General features: G+C 52.5%; 4 protein-coding genes across 4 annotated transcripts; 1 reads left to right on the top strand and 3 right to left on the bottom strand.

Annotated features, from left to right (window-relative positions):
• Positions 1-3623: 3623 nt before the first annotated feature.
• On the bottom strand, positions 3624-6568 carry LOC131212091 (ATP-dependent DNA helicase DDX11). The gene is made up of 3 exons (XM_058205826.1): positions 4676-6568; positions 4416-4613; positions 3624-4343 (listed from the first exon to the last, which is right to left on the bottom strand). Exons 1-3 carry the CDS (start codon positions 6566-6568, stop codon positions 3624-3626), a joined length of 2811 nt encoding a protein of 936 aa, XP_058061809.1.
• Positions 6569-6874: 306 nt separating this feature from the next.
• On the top strand, positions 6875-8457 carry LOC131206863 (splicing factor 3B subunit 4). The gene is made up of 2 exons (XM_058199445.1): positions 6875-6915; positions 7075-8457. The coding sequence occupies exons 1-2, from the start codon at positions 6882-6884 to the stop codon at positions 8283-8285; spliced, it is 1245 nt and encodes a 414-aa protein (XP_058055428.1). The 5' UTR covers positions 6875-6881; the 3' UTR covers positions 8286-8457.
• Positions 8335-10740, bottom strand: LOC131206862 (histone acetyltransferase Tip60). Its single transcript, XM_058199444.1, has 5 exons — positions 10637-10740; positions 10244-10373; positions 9348-10172; positions 9101-9263; positions 8335-9023 (listed from the first exon to the last, which is right to left on the bottom strand). Exons 1-5 carry the CDS (start codon positions 10676-10678, stop codon positions 8807-8809), a joined length of 1377 nt encoding a protein of 458 aa, XP_058055427.1. The 5' UTR covers positions 10679-10740; the 3' UTR covers positions 8335-8806.
• Positions 10741-12827: 2087 nt separating this feature from the next.
• On the bottom strand, positions 12828-22385 carry LOC131212085 (uncharacterized). Its single transcript, XM_058205819.1, has 9 exons — positions 20803-22385; positions 20550-20735; positions 20231-20485; positions 14423-14608; positions 14100-14363; positions 13769-14038; positions 13435-13698; positions 13158-13364; positions 12828-13089 (listed from the first exon to the last, which is right to left on the bottom strand). Exons 1-9 carry the CDS (start codon positions 22383-22385, stop codon positions 12828-12830), a joined length of 3477 nt encoding a protein of 1158 aa, XP_058061802.1.
• Between the last annotated feature and the right edge of the window lie 1593 nt (positions 22386-23978).

Raw genomic sequence — 23978 nt, 5'->3', positions numbered from 1 at the left:
ACGCGGCGATCGCTTCTGGTGCGTTCTACCAAAAACCCCAACATTCCATCCGTGTGAGCGGTACTATGCGAAGGAGATCTTGGTTGCATCCTTCGGACACACGATCAGGTGAGGTGCAATAAGACGAGGAACAGATCAGCGATCGCCCTGGCCATGGAATCTGCATACACATTATACATTAAGCTACTCTTTATGAGACGATACGATCTATGCCATACCCACCCCATTTACTGACCATGCCAAACGATGACCAAGTTTTACTATCTGTTTCATTAAAAAAAAACTAGCTTTGAGGTTTGAGAAACTGAGATCGTCCACAATTTTTGGGCCCTTTTGAGGTACGTTTTTACCACTGTAGAGAGCCAACGGAAAGTTACCGACCGTTTTTTTGATCAAGTATTGGCAGCGCCACATCACACATACCGGATAGTTACCAGAGCAGAAGCATAATATTTATTTGCGGTTAAGCGCAGGCCATAAACATACGAGAGTGGTAGAATGTTGCACAAGCTGCTGCTTTAACGATTTATACGGGTGCCATAATGCTAGAAGAATGTTTCTTTTCTTCAAATACTTTGCTAACGAGTCAGAGTCAGTGTTAGTGTTATTGCGTTTTTTTACGGGACTTTCCCAATCTTTAAGCGTTAAGAAGTCGAGATCTTTAAGGTTTCTGTTGCAAGTGCACAAGAGTGTCTCACTGAATAATCATAGGTTAGTAGTTTGTGTGATCAGCAATTGCCCGGCGCAACCGCTGTATGTCAGGAATATTTCAAATTCGTTTTGATGGTTGTATTGCCCTAAAACTCGCTCCATTTCGATAGCAGACTTCATTTGTTTTACCTTGGCGTTATGGCAGAGAACATGAATTTTACGCTATATATTTGTAATGAAATTATTATTGCATATTATATGTTTAAAACACCCGAACGCCTGGGCTTCGCCCAACATCTGTTCCTCGTACTCACCCGATCGTGGATCCGGGATGCATCGTGGGTAACAACGGGTCAAGGACCTGCCGTTAACAACATCATTCGAACCCAAACTGGCAATCGCTGTTGGTCGCCATCACACACAAGTAGCAAGACATCACACGACGGTTAGGAGCGAATGCGAAAGAGAGCGACCAATTTAATATTAAGGTGACATTCGATTTATTAATCATTAATACCGAAAGCTTACTGTGACATACTGTAGTGTAGGGATAGATGGCAAGATGAAGGGAGCCAGATTTATCGAAGAGCACGGCCGCGAACAAACAATCAGAGCGTGATCGGGCGAAGAAGTATGATCGTAGTGCGTTGCACACAGTCATGAGTATATATTATATATATTTATAAATTAACATTATTGGAGCTTACATTATTGTCGTTAAAAGCTAAAAAGATGAAAAAAAGTAACAAAAACAACTAATCACGCGCAGTCGCATCCGACACGGAATGGGGAGTGCGTTTTGTGTAAAGGCGTTTTGTTTTTCTGTTTAAGCTCTCCGATCACCGCTGCTGATCAGGATCAGGCCGTCACAATCATCGTTCGAACACTCAAACTTTCAGCGGACAGGAAAATAGGCCCCAAAAAGCTTGCACACACCGCGGACCGAAAGTACTGATAGCACTCTTCCACTGGAATGCCTTAATTTTCCAAATCAAGGTTATAACGTTTTACACGCTTAGCTTCACGTGTTTTGCGGCTGAAAGCTACTAACAACCCCCCGGAGGTTTAGTGGAACAACACGAAGGCAAAACGCGTGAAGCTAGAAAGGAAAAGGTTCCGCTGCTGCCACGTAATTGCGCCAAATGTCGCAAAATATGCCTTACAATTGATAGGATTTCAGCGCTTGGGCGTAAAGGGGCGAAATTGGCGCGAATATTTAGAGGAAAAACTATCTAGTAAAACTGAATAACCAATCAACACTGGTTCAAATGCCTTCCTATTTCGAAGAATAGGTTATTATGCATGTTACTAGTTGTGTCTTGTTTTCTAATAAAACCAGAAAGATCACCAGCAAAAAACGAGAGAAAAACAGACAAAACAAAACATATTAACATTCGGTATATTACACAGATCGTTAAGGCTTAGTGTGTAGTGATGGTAATGTACCGTGTACCGGGATTTTTGTACGTACCAGGCAGAGTCGTACGTACGAGAACACCCCCACCAGGAGGGAACCAACGAAGACGGCTTTATTGTTGCTTTTAATGCACACGATCGCGATAACGGCCGCGGCTGCGCCACAACGGCTTCAGTTTGGCGCGCGCAAAGCAAATTTGAAAAAAGTATAAAGTGTGATATAAAAACGGAACCGAAAGCAGGGCCGCGAATGTGCAAATCAAAATGATGATGACAAACTTCCGGTGAGGAAGTTTGATCGAAAGACAGACGGCGAAGGGCAGCAGCAAAACAAGGTATAACGCAGAACGCAGTGTCTTATTGAGAATAAGGAAACTCCCGTTTTTTTCTAATCGAGCCTAAGATAAGTGTGGCAGCAGAGGGTTGGCACAGGCGTTTCACGCGAACAATCAATACTAAGCGAAGCGAACGATCTCCAGTTTTCATTTCTATACACATCGATATTAGGATTTGGCCTTTTCGTCAACGCTTTCCAATCACCCGTAGGTTTTCATTCAATCAATGGTGAACGCCCTAACGAATACGGAAAAAAGATACGAACAGTTCAGTGGTGTCCAATAATTGTTGCATATAGAGAATACCCACGGCGAACTATGAAAAAAGTACCGAATGAATAATTTATCTACTTTGTACCTGCATGTTGGCCTCGATGTTGTTGTCTGCGAGTGCGCGAACCAGATGATGATATAGAACCCGAACCCCTGTGTGGAAATCTCCTTATTTACTAAATTCGAGCGCTATACGATGAACAAATGCAAACTAAGTACACTCGTTACGAAGCCGTGTTTAAATGTGTTTGATACAACTGCCCGAAAACTCCCATACCGAAGGGCATAAAATATAAACAGTAGGAAACCCGAAAATGCATCACCCTATTATTGAATGCTCTCAGATTATCGGCTCATCCCTTTACAGCGCCACACAGCGAACGGCGATCGAAACGGTAAATATCATCGACTACAACGTTGTTAAAATAAAAATCGGTTCACTACAAGCACGCTTCCCGTTCGCTAGCACTAAAAACTTTAGCCGCCGGATAAAGGGAGGCGCGGACGACGATATTTAAATGATGATATTCCAAATTACTGGTCCAAATGCTTCCACATAAACGCACAAAAACAGAAAAAAATCAAGCAAAAGAGACGTTAGGATTACTCGATGTAAGCGTGCAAAACTCGGCGGCTTATCAGTCGGCAACTGCGGTAACATCACATTCATTCATCTGGCGTGGCCGCGATGGAAGTCGGTGAAACATTAACCTAGAGAACAGCATCGCCAGGGAAACGCTAAGCGAACCGACGATGTCGATGTTTTTGCGAACGATCGTAGCAACCTTCATGCCAACACCGTATATTGTTTCTTTTGCAAAAATGACAAACGAAAACCGTGGGAACAGTCCGTGTTCCGTGAGCGATACATGAGAACGGCAGTGTTGTGTCGAAAGAGGTAAAAACGATGAATGAAAATATAAAACAGCATCAGACTAAATGTGTCCATTACGTTTGATCTTTTTTATTCGCGGCTTCTTCCTCTCCGAAATTACCTTTCCCTTCCTCGGACGTTGCAGTTACCCGGTTAGCATTATGGTTACGGAAAAACTTTACCAGAGTTCCGTGCGCGAGACCGTATCGGTCGGTGTAAACCATTCGCTCGGTGATCCAGATCGGAAGCTTCCGCCGGATGCGCACACCGGAGCAGTACCTGACATCCAGCAGCACTACCGCCGCATAATCGCGGATGTGCCGCACCGCACGGCCGATACACTGGTTGACCGCTTTCATGCACAGATTTTCGTAATACTCACTGCCGGCCGACGGCGCCGAACCTTGCGTTAGCGTCCGATCGAGATACCGCATCCGTTCCGCCAGCTCCGGGCTGGTTCGATTCGGATAAGGCATTCCGATCACTACCACGCAGCGACCCAGTTCGTCGGAAAAGTTTAACCCTTCACTCAGTTTACCGCCTACGACGCTAAACAGCAGCGCACCGGTGGACGACTTGGCCGCCACCCCGTACTCGGCCAGTGTCCGCTCAACCTGCCCGGTGCTGCGTGGCTCGCGGAACATTCGCTTCCGTGCCTCCAACCGTGCACGGTTGCCCGACGCTTCAAGCCTTTTCCAAAATTGGTCCAGATATTCGTATGAACTAAAGAACACCACCACACCGTGCGGCACGATCGCACACAGATTGATGAGCGTGGACTCCAGTTCGTCGAGCTGCAGAATAGAAGGACGAACACTGAAGACAGCCACCTATGAGTGGAAAAAATCAGAATGATCAACACTTACGAGCTGCGGACACTGCCGATTGGCGTAGTTGAAGAGAAAATCCTTGCCCGTCGGACCACGAGCGAGTGCGATCGGACAGACGGCATCCCGCGGCACGACGTGCGGATAACTTTTGATCGTTACGCGCTCGGGACAGTTGCGAAAAATCTGTTCCGTCAGTTCCTCCGTCGGTTGCATCGTGCCTCCGGCCAGTACGACCTGTACGAACGAATCTTATTTAAGTCAATGAACTCCATTTCTAACCCGCTGGTAGCTATTACCGATCGGCAGCTCTGCACAATCTCTTCGAATCGGGCGCCCGGATTCAGCAACAGATACTTCATGCTCGACTGGGATGGATCTTTGGGGTCGAACGTTAGCAGCACACGCCCATCACCACCACCGTCCTCGATAAAGCACTCGAGGAAGCTGATCAACGGCCGAATAGCGTTCTCCGTCGGTGGTTTGGTGGCACCATTCTCCTGTTCGGAAGCTGCCACTTCCGCCACGCTGTCGCTCGCAGGTTTTCCCTGGCGGCCCTTCTGTTTGGACGACATTTTGCGTTCCTTTTCCTCTTCGAGTGTTTTCAGCAGAGATTTTAAGCCGCTCGTGACCGCTTTCGATGGTCCACCCACTTTTGGTCGGCCTGCCAAGGGGCCACTTGCGTGGGCCAACAGTTGGGCCGGTGGAGCACTCTGCGCATATCCGTGCACCTTCTGGGCCAGCCGCGATCGCTCACAGAACGAAAGAATATCGACGAGATCCAGATTAAAGATGTCACTGTCAAGCAGAAGATCGTGCGTGGCGATCATGCGGGATGATCGTGCCGAGCCGCTGGTGGTTGCTTGACTTGCTTCTGTTGATTTCGAGTCGCAAGAGAGCATTTTTTCCAGCCGTGTGGCCATGAATATTAACTGATTGATGCGGAGCAGATTTTTCGTTGTAAAGCGTGCAAAGTAACGCGCTTTGTAGGCCGCAAGTTGCATCTTCACCTGCTGCAGCTGCCCCCGACTTAGCTCCTGGCTGTGTATGGCCGCGATCGTGTCGAGCAAATTGTGCGCCTCGTCGATGATGAGAACCGAATCGCGCAGATCGATACCGGACTGCTGACGGGTGCGCCGGTGTAAGATCAGCTGATACGGAACCATCAGCATCTGGGCGTCCGGTGTTGCCGCGCGTGAGGCGTAATATGGACACGCCTTTTCACGTTTGCCTGCCTTCACTAGGTCTTCAATGTCGGTCACTTCGAACAGGCAGCCGTTCTTCAGTCCCTCGATCGCCCGTTGGTTGTAGAAAGGACAGCTTTGGGCGACCTTGCGGCGCTTCTTGGATCCTCCCTCCTCTTTGCTGTCCGATCTGCCTTTGCCACCTTTCTTCAGGAGCTCCAAACAACGCTCGTTAATAAGTGTGTTGCTCTTCAGTTTGCGCACTTCCGGATTGATGCAAAGACTTTGTCGCGAAGCCAACGACATCAGACGCAGATCCGTGGCATGTTGCGTTCCTTTTACCTCGCCCACCAGCTGGGACAGTTGCGAGTGTGTGCGGCTGCAAAATATCATCTGTACCGGCCGGTACCGTTCCGCGTCCACTTCGTGCCGGTTTGATTCCAATTCTTCGTCACTTCCACCGCTGTCGTCTGCGAGGAGAAACGCGTCCTCATCGAGGATCACATCCTGATGCGCGATATCCTGCCTGAGCACACCGTCGTTTGCTGCGTCCTTGGCCGTTATCCAATGCTTCTTCAGCAACACAGCTTTATCCTTCATCGCCACCAAACGCTTCCTGTACTCTTCCACCGCAGTGCGAAAGCCCTGCAACTCATCGAGCTCCTTCCGGTGTCCCATGACGTGGTACTGTCCCGTAATCCAATCAGCCGATACCTCGTTCTCTTTCTCCAAAGCGGCAATGTCCTTTCGTAGGCCATCGATCTTGGTGCACAGTTCCTCATCCACCGCTCGCTCGTAGTCCTTAAGCCACGATAGGGCGCCGCACGTTAAACTGAGCGATTTGCCGGTTCCGGTTGGACTCTCGAAAATACCGATCCCGCCGTTGCCGAGCACGGTGTAGAGACTTTTCATCAGATCCAACTGTATGTCGTACGGTGGAAATGGGAACGCAAACTCCGCTCCTGTTTCGGGACACTTTAGCTGCTTTGTCGGTTTGAACGGGAGCATTTTGAGTGAGGATTTTGTGTCACAATCAACACCGTGTCCCAAGTATCACATTACAAACAGCCGTTCGCGGTAAAAATCCTACATTTGGTACCGTTTTTCCTCACTATTCGAAGAACAAAATAAACACACATTTCAATGTTTTTGTACCCTCCGGAACAGTTTCGCGCGCAAAATGCATTTGACAGTACACACTGCGTTACGTGCGTAACGGTGTAACGCACGATGGAAGCGACCTCGCTCGGCCTTTCCTTGAACTGACAACTGTCATCGCACATGTTTTGGCTTGGCAAATTTCAATCGCAGCAACATAACAATGGCAGCCGGTCCGATTGCGGAGCGTAATCAAGGTAAATTGCTCGTACAATAGAGAATCGATTCGATCCGTCGTTAGCTTAACTCGTCTCCGGAATGCTCTTCTTGTGCGCAAAGAAGAGCAATAATGGGAGGCCCCTTCACAGCGCGCGTACCAAGTCGACCATAACTCATTGTTTACGTTTTCGTTGCAGATGCGACCATCTACGTTGGTGGGCTGGATGATAAAGCGACGGAAACGCTCCTGTGGGAACTGTTCGTGCAGAGTGGCCCCGTAGTGAATGTGCACATGCCGAAAGATCGCGTTACGCAGATGCACCAGGGGTACGGGTTCGTAGAGTTTCTGGGCGAAGAGGACGCGGACTATGCCATCAAAATCATGAACATGATCAAACTGTACGGTAAGCCGATTCGCGTGAACAAAGCCTCTGCACACCAGAAGAGCCTCGACGTGGGCGCCAACATCTTCATCGGCAACCTCGACCTGGAGGTGGACGAAAAGCTGCTGTACGACACGTTCTCCGCGTTCGGTGTGATTCTGCAGACGCCGAAGATTATGCGTGACCCCGAGACGGGCAACTCGAAGGGGTTCGCGTTCATCAACTTTGCCAGTTTCGAAGCGTCGGATGCGGCCATGGACGCGATGAATGGACAGTATCTCTGCAATCGACCCATCTCCGTGTCGTACGCGTTCAAGAAGGACTCGAAGGGCGAACGGCACGGATCGGCCGCCGAGCGTCTGCTGGCGGCGCAGAATCCACTGTCGCACGCGGATCGTCCGCATCAACTGTTCGCTGACGCTCCGGTGCCACCGTCCATGCACCCGGGCATGATGGGCGGGCATCCGATGATGCCACCACCGCTGATGGCGCCTCCGCCGCCACCATCGAACCCGGCTGCCGTGTTACCGCAGCCACCGGTGATGCCACCGCCACCGCAGGCTCCGGCCGGTTACGGTGTCCCGGGAGCGATTCCACCGCCACCACTGCCACCTCCGATGGGTGTTCAACCGCAACCGCCACTTCCGGCCGCACCGATGGGCATTCCGCCGCCACCGAGGATGATTCCTCCACCACCGTGGCAGCAACCGACTGGTGCCCCATTGCCACCGGCACCGGTCGGGGTGCCAGCACCACCACCAGCCCCGGCGGCACCATTCCCTCCACCACCACCGGCATTCCCGCCTTCCATCGGACAACCGGGGGCCTTCCCTCCACCGCCACCCGTGCCGGGAGCACCGCGACCTCCGCCACCCGGCTCAGCCCGACCTCCGCAGCCACCTCCACCCCAGCTGCCCGGGTTCCCACCTCGCCCACCACCGATCGGAGCATTCCCGCCCCAGCCCCGTCTTCCTCCGCCACCACCATCGAACAACTACACCCCCGAAGGCTACGGTGGCTACTGAACTGCGGAACACAGGAATCGGAAACACGGACCTCGGATCTTCTATATTCTTCTTCTCACGCCAACCTCTTCGCGCGGTGGCGCCATGTATTTCTTTGTCGCTCGTGGTACATTCAAATAATAATACAAAATAGAAAATAATAAAATGGAATATCAATACCATTTCGCGCGCCCACCACATCGTACGCCCGTTTTTTGTGTCTATTTTCCTACCCCATTCGTGGCCATGGACCACACAATGTCTCCCTTTTAAAACGAGAGGTGCCCCACACGCGTCTCGCACGCTTTGCGAAACCTCCCTTCACGATTGATTGACCCCCTGCGTGTTCTCTTCCGGAACATGCGCCCCTCCCGCACATACACACACAAACGCACACCTACATACAGGCGGTCTCGCACGGACGCCCGCCAGCACACATACAAATACACGCGCACATGCAAGAAAGGAGATCTGTAACTAAGAGCATCGTCTGCGAGACGATTGATTGGCAGATTCAACACAACGACGACCGCGATCGGGTATTACCACTTCGATCGCTTCGACCAGTCCTTCGGTGTCCAGTGGAGACACTTGGAGTCGATGCGAATCTTTCGCTTGTCCATGGCCTTCTTATGCTGATCGATCGTCTCCTTGTTGATGCAGATGATGTACTGGCCCTTGTAGTAGTTGATTAGATTCAGTATCTGCAGCGTCGAGATGACGTCCTCCTTCTTTATACTGGTGAGCTCACAGATCTCGCTGCAAACGGCGGGAAAAAGGGGGACAGATTAAGCCAACGCCACCGGACCCAAACATCGGACCATCCGTGTACGTACTTTATCGTGATTTGTGGCTTTTCGTTGTCTCCGGTCGGTTTCTGGAGAATTAGTATTTCTAGTATCGTCTGCGCCCAGTAGCTGCGGTACGACAGTAACCCTAAGTCGGACAGTGGCTTCTCCGGTGAACCCGTTTTACCCTCGAATTTCGATAATTCGTAACCTGCAACGGGAAAACACAACGAAGATTCCGTGTTACGGTGTTCCGCGGGGAATTGCATTTGGCCGCCTTGGCTGGGTGGCTTACTAAATTCTATCAGTAGCTTTCCGTAGCCCTTGCGCTGGTACGGTGGAATCGTCAGTATACACGCCACGTTGTAGTCTTCGGTGCTTTCCTTCTCCTTCGAAAAGTACCCGACAATGTGGAACCCGCTCGCGTCGTACTCCGTCATCACGTAGAACAGAAACGGGTCCGTGTCGTAGTACAGCGTTTTGTGGTCGAGGAACAGCTTCGCGAGCAGGCAGAGGTTTTGGGCGTAACTTTTGTTCTTCCGCCCGTCGATCTCGAAGAAGCTGATCGTGCTCTTCCGGTAGATCTCGTTGCCGGGTGGGTGCCGCAGGTTGCACTTTTTCGTGTGGCGCTCCAAACACTTACGGCTCTTGCGGTACTTGAGGCAGAACTCGCAGATGTAGATGCACGACATCGTGCACATCTCCTGCGGGTACGGTGCAAAGTACCACGGTTTGATCCGGTGCCGCCCGAGCTCGATCAGCTGCACGTTCTTCATGCGCGTCACTACGTCGTCGTGGTGCGCCACCATACTGCCCGATTGGCGGGGCGTCGGCGTCAACGGTACGTCCTCGGAGTCTTCGTTTTCGGTGGAAACCGCTTTCCGCTTGCGGCTAATCTTTTTCTGCAGCGCAGCCTCGAGCACCGCGCCACCGTTCACATTCACGATCTCGGGCGTTTGCACCGGGCTGGGCGGACGGGACAGACTGAGGGCGGGTGGTAATCGTTTCGGTGTCGTGACGCCCGTATTCTGTCCGGTCGTCATTCCGTCTTTGCGTGGGAACTGCACCTTCCGCATATCGAGATACTCTTCCGTCACCCACTCGTCTAACCGTTTGTTAACTGAAACGAACGAACCCTCCCGGTGAATCCGGTGCTCCGGAAACGGAATGCGCACCCCGCGCCATACTCACAGTCTACATAATGTACGTAGTAATAGCATTTCTTGTCCGAGCCCTCCCGTATGCTTATTATTTCCGCTAATGGCCAATCGTTCGTTCCGCTCATCCGCACCGGCAACCGGCAGCCTTCGACCAGTGACGACTGCAATAGGAGGGATTCGAAATTAAAAGCGGTTCCGGTTCAGGTAGTCGCGATCAGTTCCAACGTGGCGTGCGCTCTACGTCCGGTCGGTCGGTGGAATCGAAATCCGAACGAAACTGTTTCCCCGCCATCGGACACAGTGCGACCGGAGCAGCGGGAAGCGCATTGTTTACATCCATCGACGACTGGACGGGAACGCTCCGCTCGGGGCCACGGACACGACGGACATTATTGTTACACCATGCAAGCGGTACCCCACTTACCGCCGAGTCGTAAATCGTCTGCGCCGCGTCTTCGGAATCCATTTTTCTGTGAATATTTCGCTGAAAAACAATCCCAAATCGCCCCGCAAGAGCCGCAGTTTGTACTTTTTGCTGTATTTTGTTTTGACAGTTCGCGTCCGCGAACGGGTTTTGACAACAAGCGCGTCGCCGAGCAGTGTTGCCAGTTGCGACAGTTTTCCTCCGGAGCCGCATCGAACGTCGAGGGTGAACCGAAAAGTAATCATCGAATGACCGTTTGGAATGGAAAAGAAGTGATGAATGAGTAGAATTAATCTTTACAGGGTTTCCCTTCGAAATTTGAACCATTTCGAATGGCCACCCCAAATAAAGAACCTACCCAGTAAGTATTTTCAAAATATCGCTTTATTATACCTTTAACCGCTCGTCGCCGTCGCCGTCGCCGAAAAAATAAAACATGTTCTTCGCCGTGTAGTGCACAATTGGAAGAGAGCGACCAAAAGAATTCTTCACTCACGACAACTGTTCGCACCCTTCCGGCGCAGGTCAGACCACAAAGCATCATAATTTCTACGCCGTTGAGCCATTCATCTTCCGCACACCGTTGACGCGACGTTCGAATCATAGTCACAACTTTACGTCCACTTGTTCCCCCGGGTTGGCCTGTTTTTAATGCTTGTTCTCGCTTCACTCTCAAACACGGATCTTTTGGGGGGATTTTTCTTTTATTTAACAAAAATCGCTTTCGCTATTCGCTCTCTACCCAAAACCGTGCCGCGCGAAAGGTGGCCATAACGAACCCTACCAGTCAAGGATTATGAAATGTTAACAAAAAAAAAGAAGCATTCGAAAACCATAATATACAGAAAAATCAGAACGAACAAAAAACGGGCACGCGGGTAGGCCACCAACAAAACAATCTTTCTTCTACGGCCCAGTGTTTCCGCCGGCGCAACGAGTCGCGAACAACGAGAAAATCGGGCAAACAAATATCCGATAATCCGATACAATTCTACATACAGGGGCTACGCGGCCTCGCGGACCATTCTGCCGTCGCGAGGTCACCGCATCCTCGTTCTGGTGCGGGTGAATTAAGAAGAAGGAACATCGTAAAGCACGCCGAGCCACTCAGGCAGTCGCACGCGCGTTTTATGCGCTTCCTGTAAGTTTGACGCTTGTGAGAAGTCACCCGCACTGGCCGCGTTGGCCCTGTTTCGCTCCGTTCCGGATCCGTGTCAGCTTAGAGGAAAATTAGTTCTATTTTCTTTTCTTTTCCGGCCACTGCTTTCTGCTGTTTCACCCCGGGCTTCGCCGGGTGGCGTCCGGTGGCCACCCAGCAAAGTTCGCGCGTTCGCGGATCGCCGGGGGACGGGAGAGATTCGCGAACGCGTCGCTCGTTTGCCCGGTGACCCTCTCGCTCTGTCTGTCATCCATCTCGCGCATCGTTTGTCGCCGCCGTCCCGACCCGCGTATCGAATTCCTTACACATTTATGCTAAAAATATAGCTACAAACCCCTCGATCATGATCATCACACGGCATCACGCGTGTCGGCGGCGGAGCGGTGCTGCTACTCTATTCCTGTTCGGCTTTCTTTTTCGCGCCCAGTGTTCTTCGTCTCGCGCGGCCCGACTTCTTCTAGCGACACCGGCGCACCGGCGGCGCTTGATTTATTCTGCCTCTCCGACCGCATGGCACGGCTATTAAAGATGAAAAATCGTATTAAAAATCTCTAAACACCCAAATCCACCGCGGACACCGCTCGGTTCGTCGACGCATTCCGTGTTTAATTCCGGCTCCGCCGTTGTGGGTCCGCACTTTTTGACCGGGGCTCCCCGGGGCCCCCCAGTGTTCCAGGGTGCACGCACTATTGAGTGATTCTTTAATGTACACTACTTCTAGCCACGATTTCGGTTTCGATTTGTTATTTGGTTTGTTTTCGCTTTGGTTTCACTCTCACTCACTCATTTTCTCTGTCTCTCTCTCTCGCAGTGGTCGCGGTCATTTTGTACATGTTTCAGCGGAAACATGACGTCTTGTCAACCGGCCGCGAACCGTGTTCCCTGTTCCCTAGCACACCGTTTACTATATGGCAGTACGTTGGAGGTGACCGACCCGACCCGACACCGACGCGCAGTGGTCGTAAAGCAGCCGTTCGGCCACCGGCTGCTCCCCTTCGGGTGGCGTCACTCCACCGCTAGCAGGGGGCAGACCTACTTTTGGGTTTCCTTGAGCTTGCGAATAAACTCTTGCTGGTACGCGCACTTCAGCTTGATGTCCGGAGGGCACATCGACAGCCGCAGCTCGAGGGTGTCGGCCGCCTGGTCCAGGTAGCCCTCCTCCTGCAACCGCTCGTGGTGGATGAACTGTGGCCAGCCCCAGATTTTCTTCAGCTTGAACACGTTCACACCCTCCATCTTGATGTTGGCGGTCGGGTTGCCGTGGTGCAACAGCTCCACGCGGTACTCGAACCTGCTGCGAAACGGAAACGCAAGAGTAGTCAGCGCTGGCCAGGCCAGTGTAGTGTGGCTCCCGGTACCTACCTGGCGGACACTCCCTCGAACAGTATCAGGTAGACCGTCAGGTGATTCCCGCGGCCCTCGCCGTTTCCGTTCGGGTAGATCAGTAGCCGCCACGTGAAGCCCAGATCGTCTACTAGTGGGTCCGAGTAGATGAAGCTATCCTTCCGCTGCAATTCGGAGAAGTTGCGCAGCGTGTACGTCATCGTGCTGTACGCCGGAATCAGTTCTCTGTTTGAAGGGGGAAGAAAGCGAATAATATAGCCCGAGAACCGCAGTGACCCGAGGGGACCCGGCTTACCGTCTGAGTAGCTCACACTCTCGCTTCGATTCCACCCGCAGGAGCTGCTGGTACTCGCACTTGGCCTTGTAGTTCGGGGGTCGCAGGGAGAACCTAAAGTACAGCGCGTCGTGCTCCTCGCTGGCGAAGCCGTTGGCGCAGATCCAGTCGAGCCGCGCGAACCGGGTCCAGCCGAACCGCTCCTGAATGTCGAACGACTGTGTGCCCTCCATTTTGACCGTTTTGGCAGCATCGTTGTGCAGCAGTTCCACGCAGTACTCGTAACTGGATATGGATGGAAGCCGGAACCGTGAAAACACTCCCGAACCCCTAACACGAGCACGATCTTCCTCACCTTCCCGGAATGCCTTCTAGCAGTCTCAGGTACACGCTCAGCCACTCGTCGCGCCCATCCTTGTCCCCGTTGGCGTACACGATCAGCCGCCAGCAGCAACCCAGATCGTCGTACGCGTTGTCCGAACAGATGTCTTCCTGGGCCGCCCGGAGTTCGGCAAAGTTGCGCACGACGAAGATGTTGGACGCGTACTCGGGATACGAGAGGGCTTGCAGCGCCACACTGTCATCGGTGAGGCTCTTTATCCGTGCCTGCTGTTGGCTCAGTTGACTGCGCAGGTGAAAAATAGGTTAGGGATCGGGACAAAGAGTGTGGCAAAGTGTGAACATACCCCGTGAACTGAGTGCGTAGCTTCTCCTCTTTGACCGTCTGGTACTCCTCCTGGTACTGGCAGCGCAGGGCGAGCGTCGCTGGTCGGATCGAGAGCCGTATCAGTATGGACCCATCCTCACTCAGGTAGCCCTCCTCCAGCAGTCGTCGCACGTGGATGAACTTCTGGTAGCCGCGAATTTCGCCCACCTGGAAGTGGTCCTCCGATTGGAACTTTACCTGGCGCGTTACGTCATCGTGCAGGAGCTCCACCGTGTAGTGATATCTGCGGGCGGGCGAGAGTGATCATCAATTAGGGCAGGATATGGGGACGCTCAAGCTTACCTTCCGGCGATACCGTCGCACAGCTCGACGTACGTGCTGAGGTACCGTTGGTTGGTGTTGTTGCCTTTCGGATACACGTTGAGCCGCCAGCGCGATCCGACCGTGTCGGTGTACTGCTTCGACAGCACGATCGACGTGGTCGGGTCGCGAATGTTGCCGATCGTGATGACGTTACTGTCGTATTCGCTGCCGAGAGGTAAACAAATCAGAATTCCAGACAACCAGACCACCATCGATACGATCGCGATGTGGTCCCGCTGCTCACATCTGGTCCGTTCCTGTTGCAATCCGTGGTTCGATCTGAGTTAGAGCGAACGTCGGACCAAACGGTCCAACCATCGGGTTATCAAGCGCGTGATTAATCACTCATCCAATTGTCTCCAGACGCCGCGAGCTACACTCCTTGCTCCACATAACCGCTGTGCGTGGCAGCGTTTTTTGCCGAACTAACGCCCTAATTGCCACCATTACTAAACGCCTCGATGATTGTCTTTACCGCAACAAGAGCGATCACCTTGTCAGCGACACAAACCGCACGAAAAACACCGCGATCGCGACGCATAATTACCAAAATTTGACGGCGCTGGTTTCCAATTTCAAACGCCCCAGACCCGGTCCGATAGTGAGCCGCTCAACCGGACACGTCACCCGGGCTAACCGAAAATATCAATTTACCACCACGATCCGGGGCCAGGGACTCTGTTGGGGGGGGTCTGCCTGTCTGACGGCAACAGTACACCCTCGGCTACGATCTTAATGGACCATGGAAAGCTCCACACTTTGTGAGAGGCCGCGCGGGCTGCAAGGAACCGTCGCGAAAGACACTAAATGACACCCGAGCTGGCGGGAGATCTTGGCCGGAGTCAGTCCAAACCCGCGCAGAGGGTGGTAGTAATTATGATGCAAACCTGTAACCCGTAAATGGCCCCGAGCTCGCCGAGTGCACCGGGGTGTGCGTGCAGTGTTCAGGGCGATTGTTACGCGGACCACGCGGATGGAGATGAGCCACCCAAACGGTTCATTGTTTGAACGTGGCTCAATAAACCCGGGGCGGACGGCGGGGTTCTACAGCATCAAATTGATGGTTTCAGTTCGGACCGGTCGGCCGGATGATTGGCAGTGGACCATCACCAACAGCTAACCTCCCGTCATAGATATGCCCGCGGGTTTTGGACCAATTTCGCGCGTCATACAGCGGGCCAGTTTCGGTGGCCCCCGAGGCTACAGGGGTCCGATGGGATCCGGCATCGCAGGGACCCCAGGGTAATACGCACCGCTCACACTGTGGATCATCTTCTCCGCACGACGAGTGCCCGATTTGGAGCATTCAATTAACGCGAGGTTACCAGGGCTTTTATGTTGTACAACCGCAGTCCGCGTCCACGGACCGCGGCACACATACCGGGCGCGATTGTCCAAAGTCGATTTTTCACTCCTCTATTCTCATCTGGCCGCGTTAGCCACGTTTTCGGACGGCCGACACGCAGCGAAGTGGGTCAAGTATGCTGCACGCGCCCGATGCTGCGACAGACAGGCGACATTACGGGCACGCGTGTATGTATGTGCGTAAAAGCTCATAAACATTCAATTGAGCGACCAATTAAATCCCTAGCGGGATCGAGCTGAATGATCGATTATCCGGTCGGCCAAATTATCCGGTCCCGAAATGGCGAACACAGCAAATTATGGTTGTAGAGTGAACTATTAGCAACAAGTTGTTGCTGGGGCCAGCGTGCTATATTTGGCCGTTTGGGGTCCGAGTGCGCGATTTAGGTCCGTAATATCCCCCCGTAGCTAAATCGGTGGTTATGCTGACCATTTTGAATTATTACTTTTAATTATTTTTTCTCCCATCTCATGTGGTCACATTTTGTTGAAATAGAAGACAATATAGCTCAGGGTCTAATCGTTAGTTAGTGTTCTAAGGGGTAAAAGATCCTTCACCGACAATATTAAAAATGGTTTAATGGAAAGTTGCCAGTTGTTGGGAAAATGTTTCAATTCTGGATTGGCATCCAAAACGTTAAACATCGTTTGTTTGTTGCCCTGACCATGTGAAGAGCTTCAAGAAATCATTCAAGAGTATTTTGTGGTTAATTGGACCCAACAAAGCACTTTACAAATGGGTGTCTGCATTGGGTCGGTTTTGTTTGTCTCTTTCGTAAGCTGTGTTTAAATTAAGAAAAAAATCATGAAAAATCAAATAAAAAGGCTCAAAACTCTCACTTCATCAAATCCCATTAGAGCTCGCATAAGAGAAAAAAACTTTCGCCGTCTTCTGATTTGCATTTGCCAAAAATGTGGGACCCTTAAGACACCACAGCCAACAATGGCGCCACTGTGTGTGCGATGTTGAGTGAAAAAAAAGAATAAATTGTGCCAAACGCAGCGCTGCTAATGGTTGTCTGTGGGGCATGTTGTTAACAGCCACCAGCGTGATCGTGCGTGATCACGATCGAACGGTTCGAGCTATGCGGCGTCGTTTACGAGCCGCTCGACCTATTCACCGTGCACTATGCACCGAACACGAAAAATCGGGCCAACAGCCCCCGGGGCGGCGCGGAAAGAAAACAGGGTAACGCATTAACGTGCGGTGCCGGGGATCGTGAATGAACCGTGAAAGAGAGAACAAGAAAAGAAGCTGTCGTGAAGCGCGAGGAACAGCGTTTTGTACAAATTAGTGCGATTCAAGCAGCCACTCGAGCAGCCTCTCGAGCAGACCGTTTGACAGGAAAGCAAACAACCTTCGGGTCGCCGCAGGCTTTCACTTGAACCGGCGCAGACTACCGTCTTCGCTCGAGAGGACATGCTTATCGAACGATCGACGCACAATGGCAACCAGCGAATATTAAAAACTTGTGTCACCAGTTCTCTAAACACGGGCTTCTGTAGGATCCTTGCATAAATGCTACGGTTGCGCCATTCCCTAGACACGGGGCAGAGGCCAACCGAAGCATAGAAATGATTAGCGTTTGTGTGCTCCATCGCGATCAGAACGGCTGTACGGCACCACGGAGTGCAATTAAAATTAAAGCAACAAACATTCATCAAACGGCATCTCAGAGGGATCCGCCGAAATATCAACACCGCCATCAGCTGCTGCTGCATCATCGTGGGCCCATCGCCCATCCCCAGTGTAAATAGAACATAATTAACACACCATTTGAAAGCACACCGCGGCTGACACGGCTCCGTTACGCCGAAGGAAACCCAAAGGAAGTCAAGCCATACACTTTTATCTACTTTAAAGCACCCCGCGGTACTCAGGACGCCGAGTGGCCTCCACTAATAACCCACAGACCCACGGTGAGCGGTGGTGTAGGTGCGTGCAGTTAAAGTTTCAAATCTGGCCGTTCCTCAAAATCGCACCACTTGAGATACTTTGGGCGGCGTAAGGACGACGTTGTAAAGTCGGTGCCGAGCGGGAGGTAGAAAAATGATTTACAGCTGCGCCTCGTAATAATGCTCGAACGGGCATCCTAGGCGTTCGGGGCTAGCCGTTCGCAGAAGGAGAAAGTTGTAGGCGAAAGGAAAACTGTTGGCCGCCGGTTGATATAGGACACAGCTGTGGGTTGGTATTCTTGGTGCGTTAATTGTGTCATTTTAATTTCCATTTTTCTTGTTGTTTGCCTTTTTTCTTCTCAACTATAAAATCCGGTTTGTCCGTCGGGCAGTAACAGCAGCACATATTTGAGAGAAGGTGGATCTTTTTTTCATTCATTTCACGTGGATCATTTTTCAACTCTTGTTGTACAACTTCTGAGCGGCTACAAATTGTCTGTTCTAAAATATGTTCTAAAAGTACTCGGAATGGAGTTCATTTCTCCTGATTCGACTCCACGACCAGCACGCCAAATTATACCGTACTCTTATGAGTTCTAATATAAAAGTTATTGATAGGGTTTTTCAAGAGGAATAGAAATTCATAAATCGAATGTATTAAGGTTCAATAATAAATAACTTATACCTTAATAATTCATATACTCTGGGGACAGTTAATGAAATATTTAGGACCGCTTAGACAAAAACCATACTTTGAAAAAGTAATACAAGTAAAAAAATAATTTAATAGGTCCAGCTACGCTTGTCCACCTTACTCGTCAGATACTGAGCAGTTATGGTTAAATATTTTACTTCTACTATTTAAGCTAAGGATTTCTGTATAAACTTTATGCAAATTTCAAGACAATCTCATCTCCATTTATTGTGTACGAATCGGTTTTGTTGAGAAGAACATCCCAATGCATAAATGCCATCATGTACTAAACACTTGATCAAAGGAAACATTGACCATAGGTGCTGCCGGCGAACATCGAAGTGATTCGTCACGGTCCCCGTTTGAAGTCGCTTACGCTATCAAATCGTATTCAAAACTCGACTTTAATTTTACGTACAATCAACCATATGGCCAGATTTTTGGAGGACGAGAATTTTGTATTTTTTCCCCCCACTGTCTGCTGCACGTAGTGTTTCACACTCCACTGTGTAACACAACGCATAGACCAAACGGACCACAGAAAGCCTCACATTGTTCGCCGTCCGTGTGTTTGCGAATGGTTTCGTTTGTGTGTAAGGTTCTTGGCCGGGTTGGCCAAAAACCTTTCGGTCGGTCGCGCGAAAAACCGCGCCCAGTCCGCGGGTGGCCCAGTATGCGCTAATTGACTTCACGCCAACAACGCACGTCAACGACGTCGAGCGCTAGTCAGCGAACGGACGTCACAGCGACTCGGGCCACCGCGCGCCTATGCAGGTGCTTCTCTAAACTGCCACTCTAAACAGCAGGCAAGCAGATCCAAAGCAGAACCGGTGATCGGCGGGGTCGGGATCGGGTCGAGATCGCGAGGAAAACTACTACTTTCATCCTGCGTCCTGCGCCATTGTTTTTTGCGTTTCGTTCGTTCGTTCGCTCAGGATGGGGCCAGCCAGACTCGGGTTGGCAATTAGCGTTACATCAAATTAATATGTTCCAATTGGTGACTTCAATTATTCTAAACTGCGCCAGACGGCGGCAGACCCGAGCCTGTCGAGCTGGCTGCGAGTCTTCTCTTGCGACCGTGAGCTCTCGGAAAGGGTTTGCGAGCTCCTCATGACCTCATGACGTGAATCATTGCCGTGTATCCGTGAGCGGAACCAACCAACGGTGGTGCACTCCCACACGTGTTTGGGAGGCACGTGATCCGCATGGCATGCCGATACCCACTTCAAATGCCTCGTACCGACGGGTCGGGTCGTGCGGACTATTTTTACGCCACAAGTGACCGGCTGCCACCGCGCTAGGGCCGCCAGCGTCCGGCCGAGAATCTCTGAGGAATGCTCTCGCTGCATCCGAGGGGACCAATTAAAATTGCTCATGATTGATCTGGGTGCACTTTCGCGCATTAGCCACCCCAGATCCCAGATGCTCGGCCCGGAGATTGGAGCACCGCGGTACCCCGCCGGCACGTTCTGCCGGGGGGGAAAACATTTTAAAAGATCGTGTGTCAGAATCGAAACGCTGCAGCCGTCGGTCGGTTCAGCCCCGGCCACTAGTGCGAAAAAGCAGTTTTCTCCGGAAGATGGTGTCCGGATGGTGTGCTGGCCACTAATAAGCACGCCACGGATAAGTATCTGTCTGGTTTATGTATGCGAGGAAGGAATGCGCACACTCAGCCCGGCGTCGCCAAACTAATTGGATAATTAGTTTCCGGCATCTCGTGAGGCCGGGTCACCGAGTTTGCGTTGCTCGGGACGAATTGAGCCATGACCAGATAGAATCAGCGAAAGGGGAGCGGAATTTGAAACCGGAACGACAACCGACCGGAAACTCACTTGATGTTGTGCTTCATGAACCGGTCGATAAACTCCTGCAGGTAACGGCTGACCATGACGATCGTGGGCGGGCGGACCGAAAACCGGATCTGCAGCGAGTCGTCCTCGGCGTTCAGGAAACGCTCCACCTCCAGCTGCTCGTTCTCGATCAGATCGTGCACCGGGCCGGTCTGGTGTAGCTCGAAGTGTTCGACCTGCGTCAGTCGGATGGCTTTGGTCGGATCTTCGTGCATCAGCTCGATGCAGTACTCGTACCTGTGTTAGCATTAGAGAAGTTAGGCACGGGCACTAGACGCAGGACACGCCGCTACCCACTCACCGTCCATTGATGCCATCGGTCATTATGAGCGTCACCGACAGGTGATCACTTTTCCAGATATGCAACCGCCAGCTGAAGCCGACCACGTCGCGCAGCACATCCGACGTCCGGCACTCCTCCATCGGCTCGATCGCGTGATAGTTCTTCACCACAAACACCTCCGAGCGGAACTCCGGAACGAACTCGCTGAAAAACCGGAAGAGCCGTCGTCAGTCGTCAAGCCCGTAGTCAACCGCAACACTTAGGCACTTACCAGTCCAAGTCGACGGGAACATGCTCGTGGCGGAACGCAGACTTCGAGGCCGGCAGCTCGATCAGCCGGCTGCAGCGCCGCAGAAAATCGTCGTCCTTGAAGAGCAGCTCCGGCTTCGGACAGGACTGGAGCTCGCTCTCCAGCCGCCGGTACGCCCCGGTGACGCGCGCGATCTCCGACGTGACCGAGTCCTTCTGGCGCTGGAGCAGCGTCAGCTTGGCCTGTATCTGGCGCTCGATGTTCTCGGCCTCGGTGTGCAGCAGCTGGCTCAGTTCCTGCAGCTTGCGGGCCTTCGAGCCGCGGACCCAGTCGATGTTCTGCTCGATCGCCCGCAGCACCGTGCCGACGTCGGCCAGGTACGTCTGGATGCCCCCGAACTCGTGCCGTATCTTCTCCATCTTGCTGTCGTACATGGTGGTGATCTTCTTGAACGTATGCTCCGCGTGCGTGTCATCGTGGAGGGCACACGTCTCGCAGATACACCCGTTGCAGGACAGGCAAAAGAACAGCACCGGCAGTGCGTGGATCGCACAGAAGTTGTCTCCATTCCCGGTGTCCACCGGCGCGCCGTTCTGTTTTGGAGCTGCTTCTGTTGGGGGGTCCGTGTTTTCGGCCCCCGTCGTTGTTGACAGTGCGCTCTGCTCGGAACTGACAGCTGTCACTTCGTCCGCGTGCTTGCGGTAGCCATTCTTTCGCGGCGAGGGTTTTAGTTCTTCGAGCTGTGGTTCCTTGCCGTTACACTGTCGGTTCGATCCGTCGATCGGACCGTTCACACACGCAACAACCGGTTCCGGTGGATCGTCCTCCAAGTGAACGCCATTGCAGATCGGATCAGGGGCCGGTGGACCGGGAGACTGCTCGAGCCGTCCGTTCTCCATCGGGGTGTGTTCCTTTTTCTTCTGCCCCACCAGGGACTTTTCAGGCGACCTGGCCCCACCGTTCGGTAGCACCGTCGGCGCTCGGGTGACCGTTCCGTGGTCCTTGCGTTTGCCGCCGCCATGCTGTTTGCCGTTGACGGGTCCGTGTAGTAGCATCTTCTCCGGGCCACAACCATTCGCCGTTACCCGGGTTAGCCGGCGACCCCGCGTGCCTCCGCTGTTGTTGGCGGTGGATTCGTCGCCCGTTCCCGGCGGGCACTCTCCGTTGGTCCGCGCATCCACGCCACCTTCGAGCACCTTCACAACGACCCGCAGCGTACCTGTTTCGGGGACGGGTGTGTCCGGCCCCGTATCATGCCCGTTTGTGACCGTGAGCCCGTTGTCCAGATCTGCCGCACACTCGATCAGGTTATCCGGCGACAACGGGAACTGACAGCTCGGGCAGTGCACGATCGCACCCGGCTTTCCCGGATTCCCGGCGAGCTGGGAGCCGAACCACTGTTCGATACACTGGAGGCAGTACTGGCGAGCACAGTTCGGGCAGTGGGTTGACTCTCGCCGCGGAAGCTTCCAGCACAGTGGGCACTCGGTGGCGCGTGTTGCGGCGGTTCGAACCTTACGACCCGTGGGCACTCCGGCGATCAGTGGCGACGACGGTGACTTACGGTTGCTGCTGTTTTCCGCACGCTCAACACAATCTCCCATCATCGGGAGGAGCACACAATTTATTGATATCGATTTTCGCAGCTAGACACACATACGCACTGCAGGCCGGGCCGGGCACATTACGCGAAGGTCCCAACCTTTCTAACGACTTTCCGGCACACTACACGACGACGGGGCACACGACGTCAGCGCGCCATCATCAGCAACGCTAAGGTGGAACGAGAGTGGCTAGAAGGTGCTAGACTGCTGATCACGCTGCCGATGCGCAAGATGATCCATGAGCTCGGCTTGGTTGGCGCACCCTTGGACCGACACGACTCATTTGTAAAATCCTCATTAACCGTTTGCATCATCGAGCCCCGAGAGACCAAGAGATTGCTCTGCTGGCGTTGCACAATTTACCTCACATTAGCTCGCGAAACGCTTCCATACCGTGAACCGGCTCGTGACCGCATCCGGTGCAAACCAGGCGCATCGCTCCCGACCCCGACACCCGGCGAACATTGGACATTGGACATTAAAATTCAACAACCGAATAGTTGGAATAGTACAGTCCGAGAGCTCGACAAGAACCCGATCCTCACTTGATCCTAGACTGTGTGTTCCTTTGTCATCCCGATCCAAGGCACATCTAATTACTTCTACATCAAACGCAGCTCACAGTGCAGTTGCACAAGAACCTGCACGGCCAACGGATGCAGTAAGCATCCTCCTTCGTGCCCACCGCGTATTCCGGCCGCGTAGCCCCGTACGTTGACCAACGGCTCCTGGCACTGGTTCACCGAGCGTGTCATTCTCACTCATGTGTACATTTGGACAAATTGGAAACGGTTTAGTTTAATAAATTGCCCAACTTCTTCCGCCCGACTGCCCCGGGCTCCGGCTACTCCGCTCCGTTTTAATACACTATCTCTCCCTTCTAGCCGGCCGTCGTCGCGGAGAGCCTGCCAAGCGGTGCGTTGCGATTTCAGCAACCAGGACGTGTCTCGGTGCCAGACCAGACCAACCGGGGGGCAAGACAGAAGCTACTGGCCGCTAGCGGTAAGTGACACTAAATCCGATCCTTCACCCGGGGAGCAGGAGGTAAGCGGTGCCCGGTGTCCCCGCCACGAACCCAGGGGTCGGTGGAAATTCGAGACGAGACTAATGACTTCTCGACACAAATAGTTGTGCCATGTTCTGGCGAAGCGTTGCAGCCGCTCGTTGTCGTCATCATGGTGGCAAAAATTTTATATTAAACAACAAGCCGCGGGCCGCCGCCCCGGTCCCGGCGGGTTCACACAACTCGCTGCTCAGAAGCCCCCCTCCTGCGGAATGGCTAATTAAGACGTCCGGGGACACGTAGGCCACGCAGGCAGACAGTGTGGCTCGCGGCGGTATCGGTTCCGCACACCACACCTACTCGAAGCTGGGGAAGAAAGATTTTCTAACCCTTGATCCTTGAAGATTTCTACTCCCCGTGTCAAACCGGAAAGCCACTTTAATGTGCGGTTTTCCCAATTCAATCGAACGCCGCTCAATCGGGTTGCTTCAAGTTGTTTATCGAGAGGAAATATTGAAATGTAATTTGCCGGAATTGAATTGACGGAAGCTTGAGTCAAAATTAACAGCCTCGCAGCGCAGCCTTCTCGA

This window comes from Anopheles bellator, chromosome 2 (genome assembly GCF_943735745.2).
Source record: "Anopheles bellator chromosome 2, idAnoBellAS_SP24_06.2, whole genome shotgun sequence".
Classification (NCBI taxonomy): domain Eukaryota; kingdom Metazoa; phylum Arthropoda; class Insecta; order Diptera; family Culicidae; genus Anopheles; species Anopheles bellator.
This window is presented reverse-complemented; position numbering and strand designations above follow the sequence as displayed.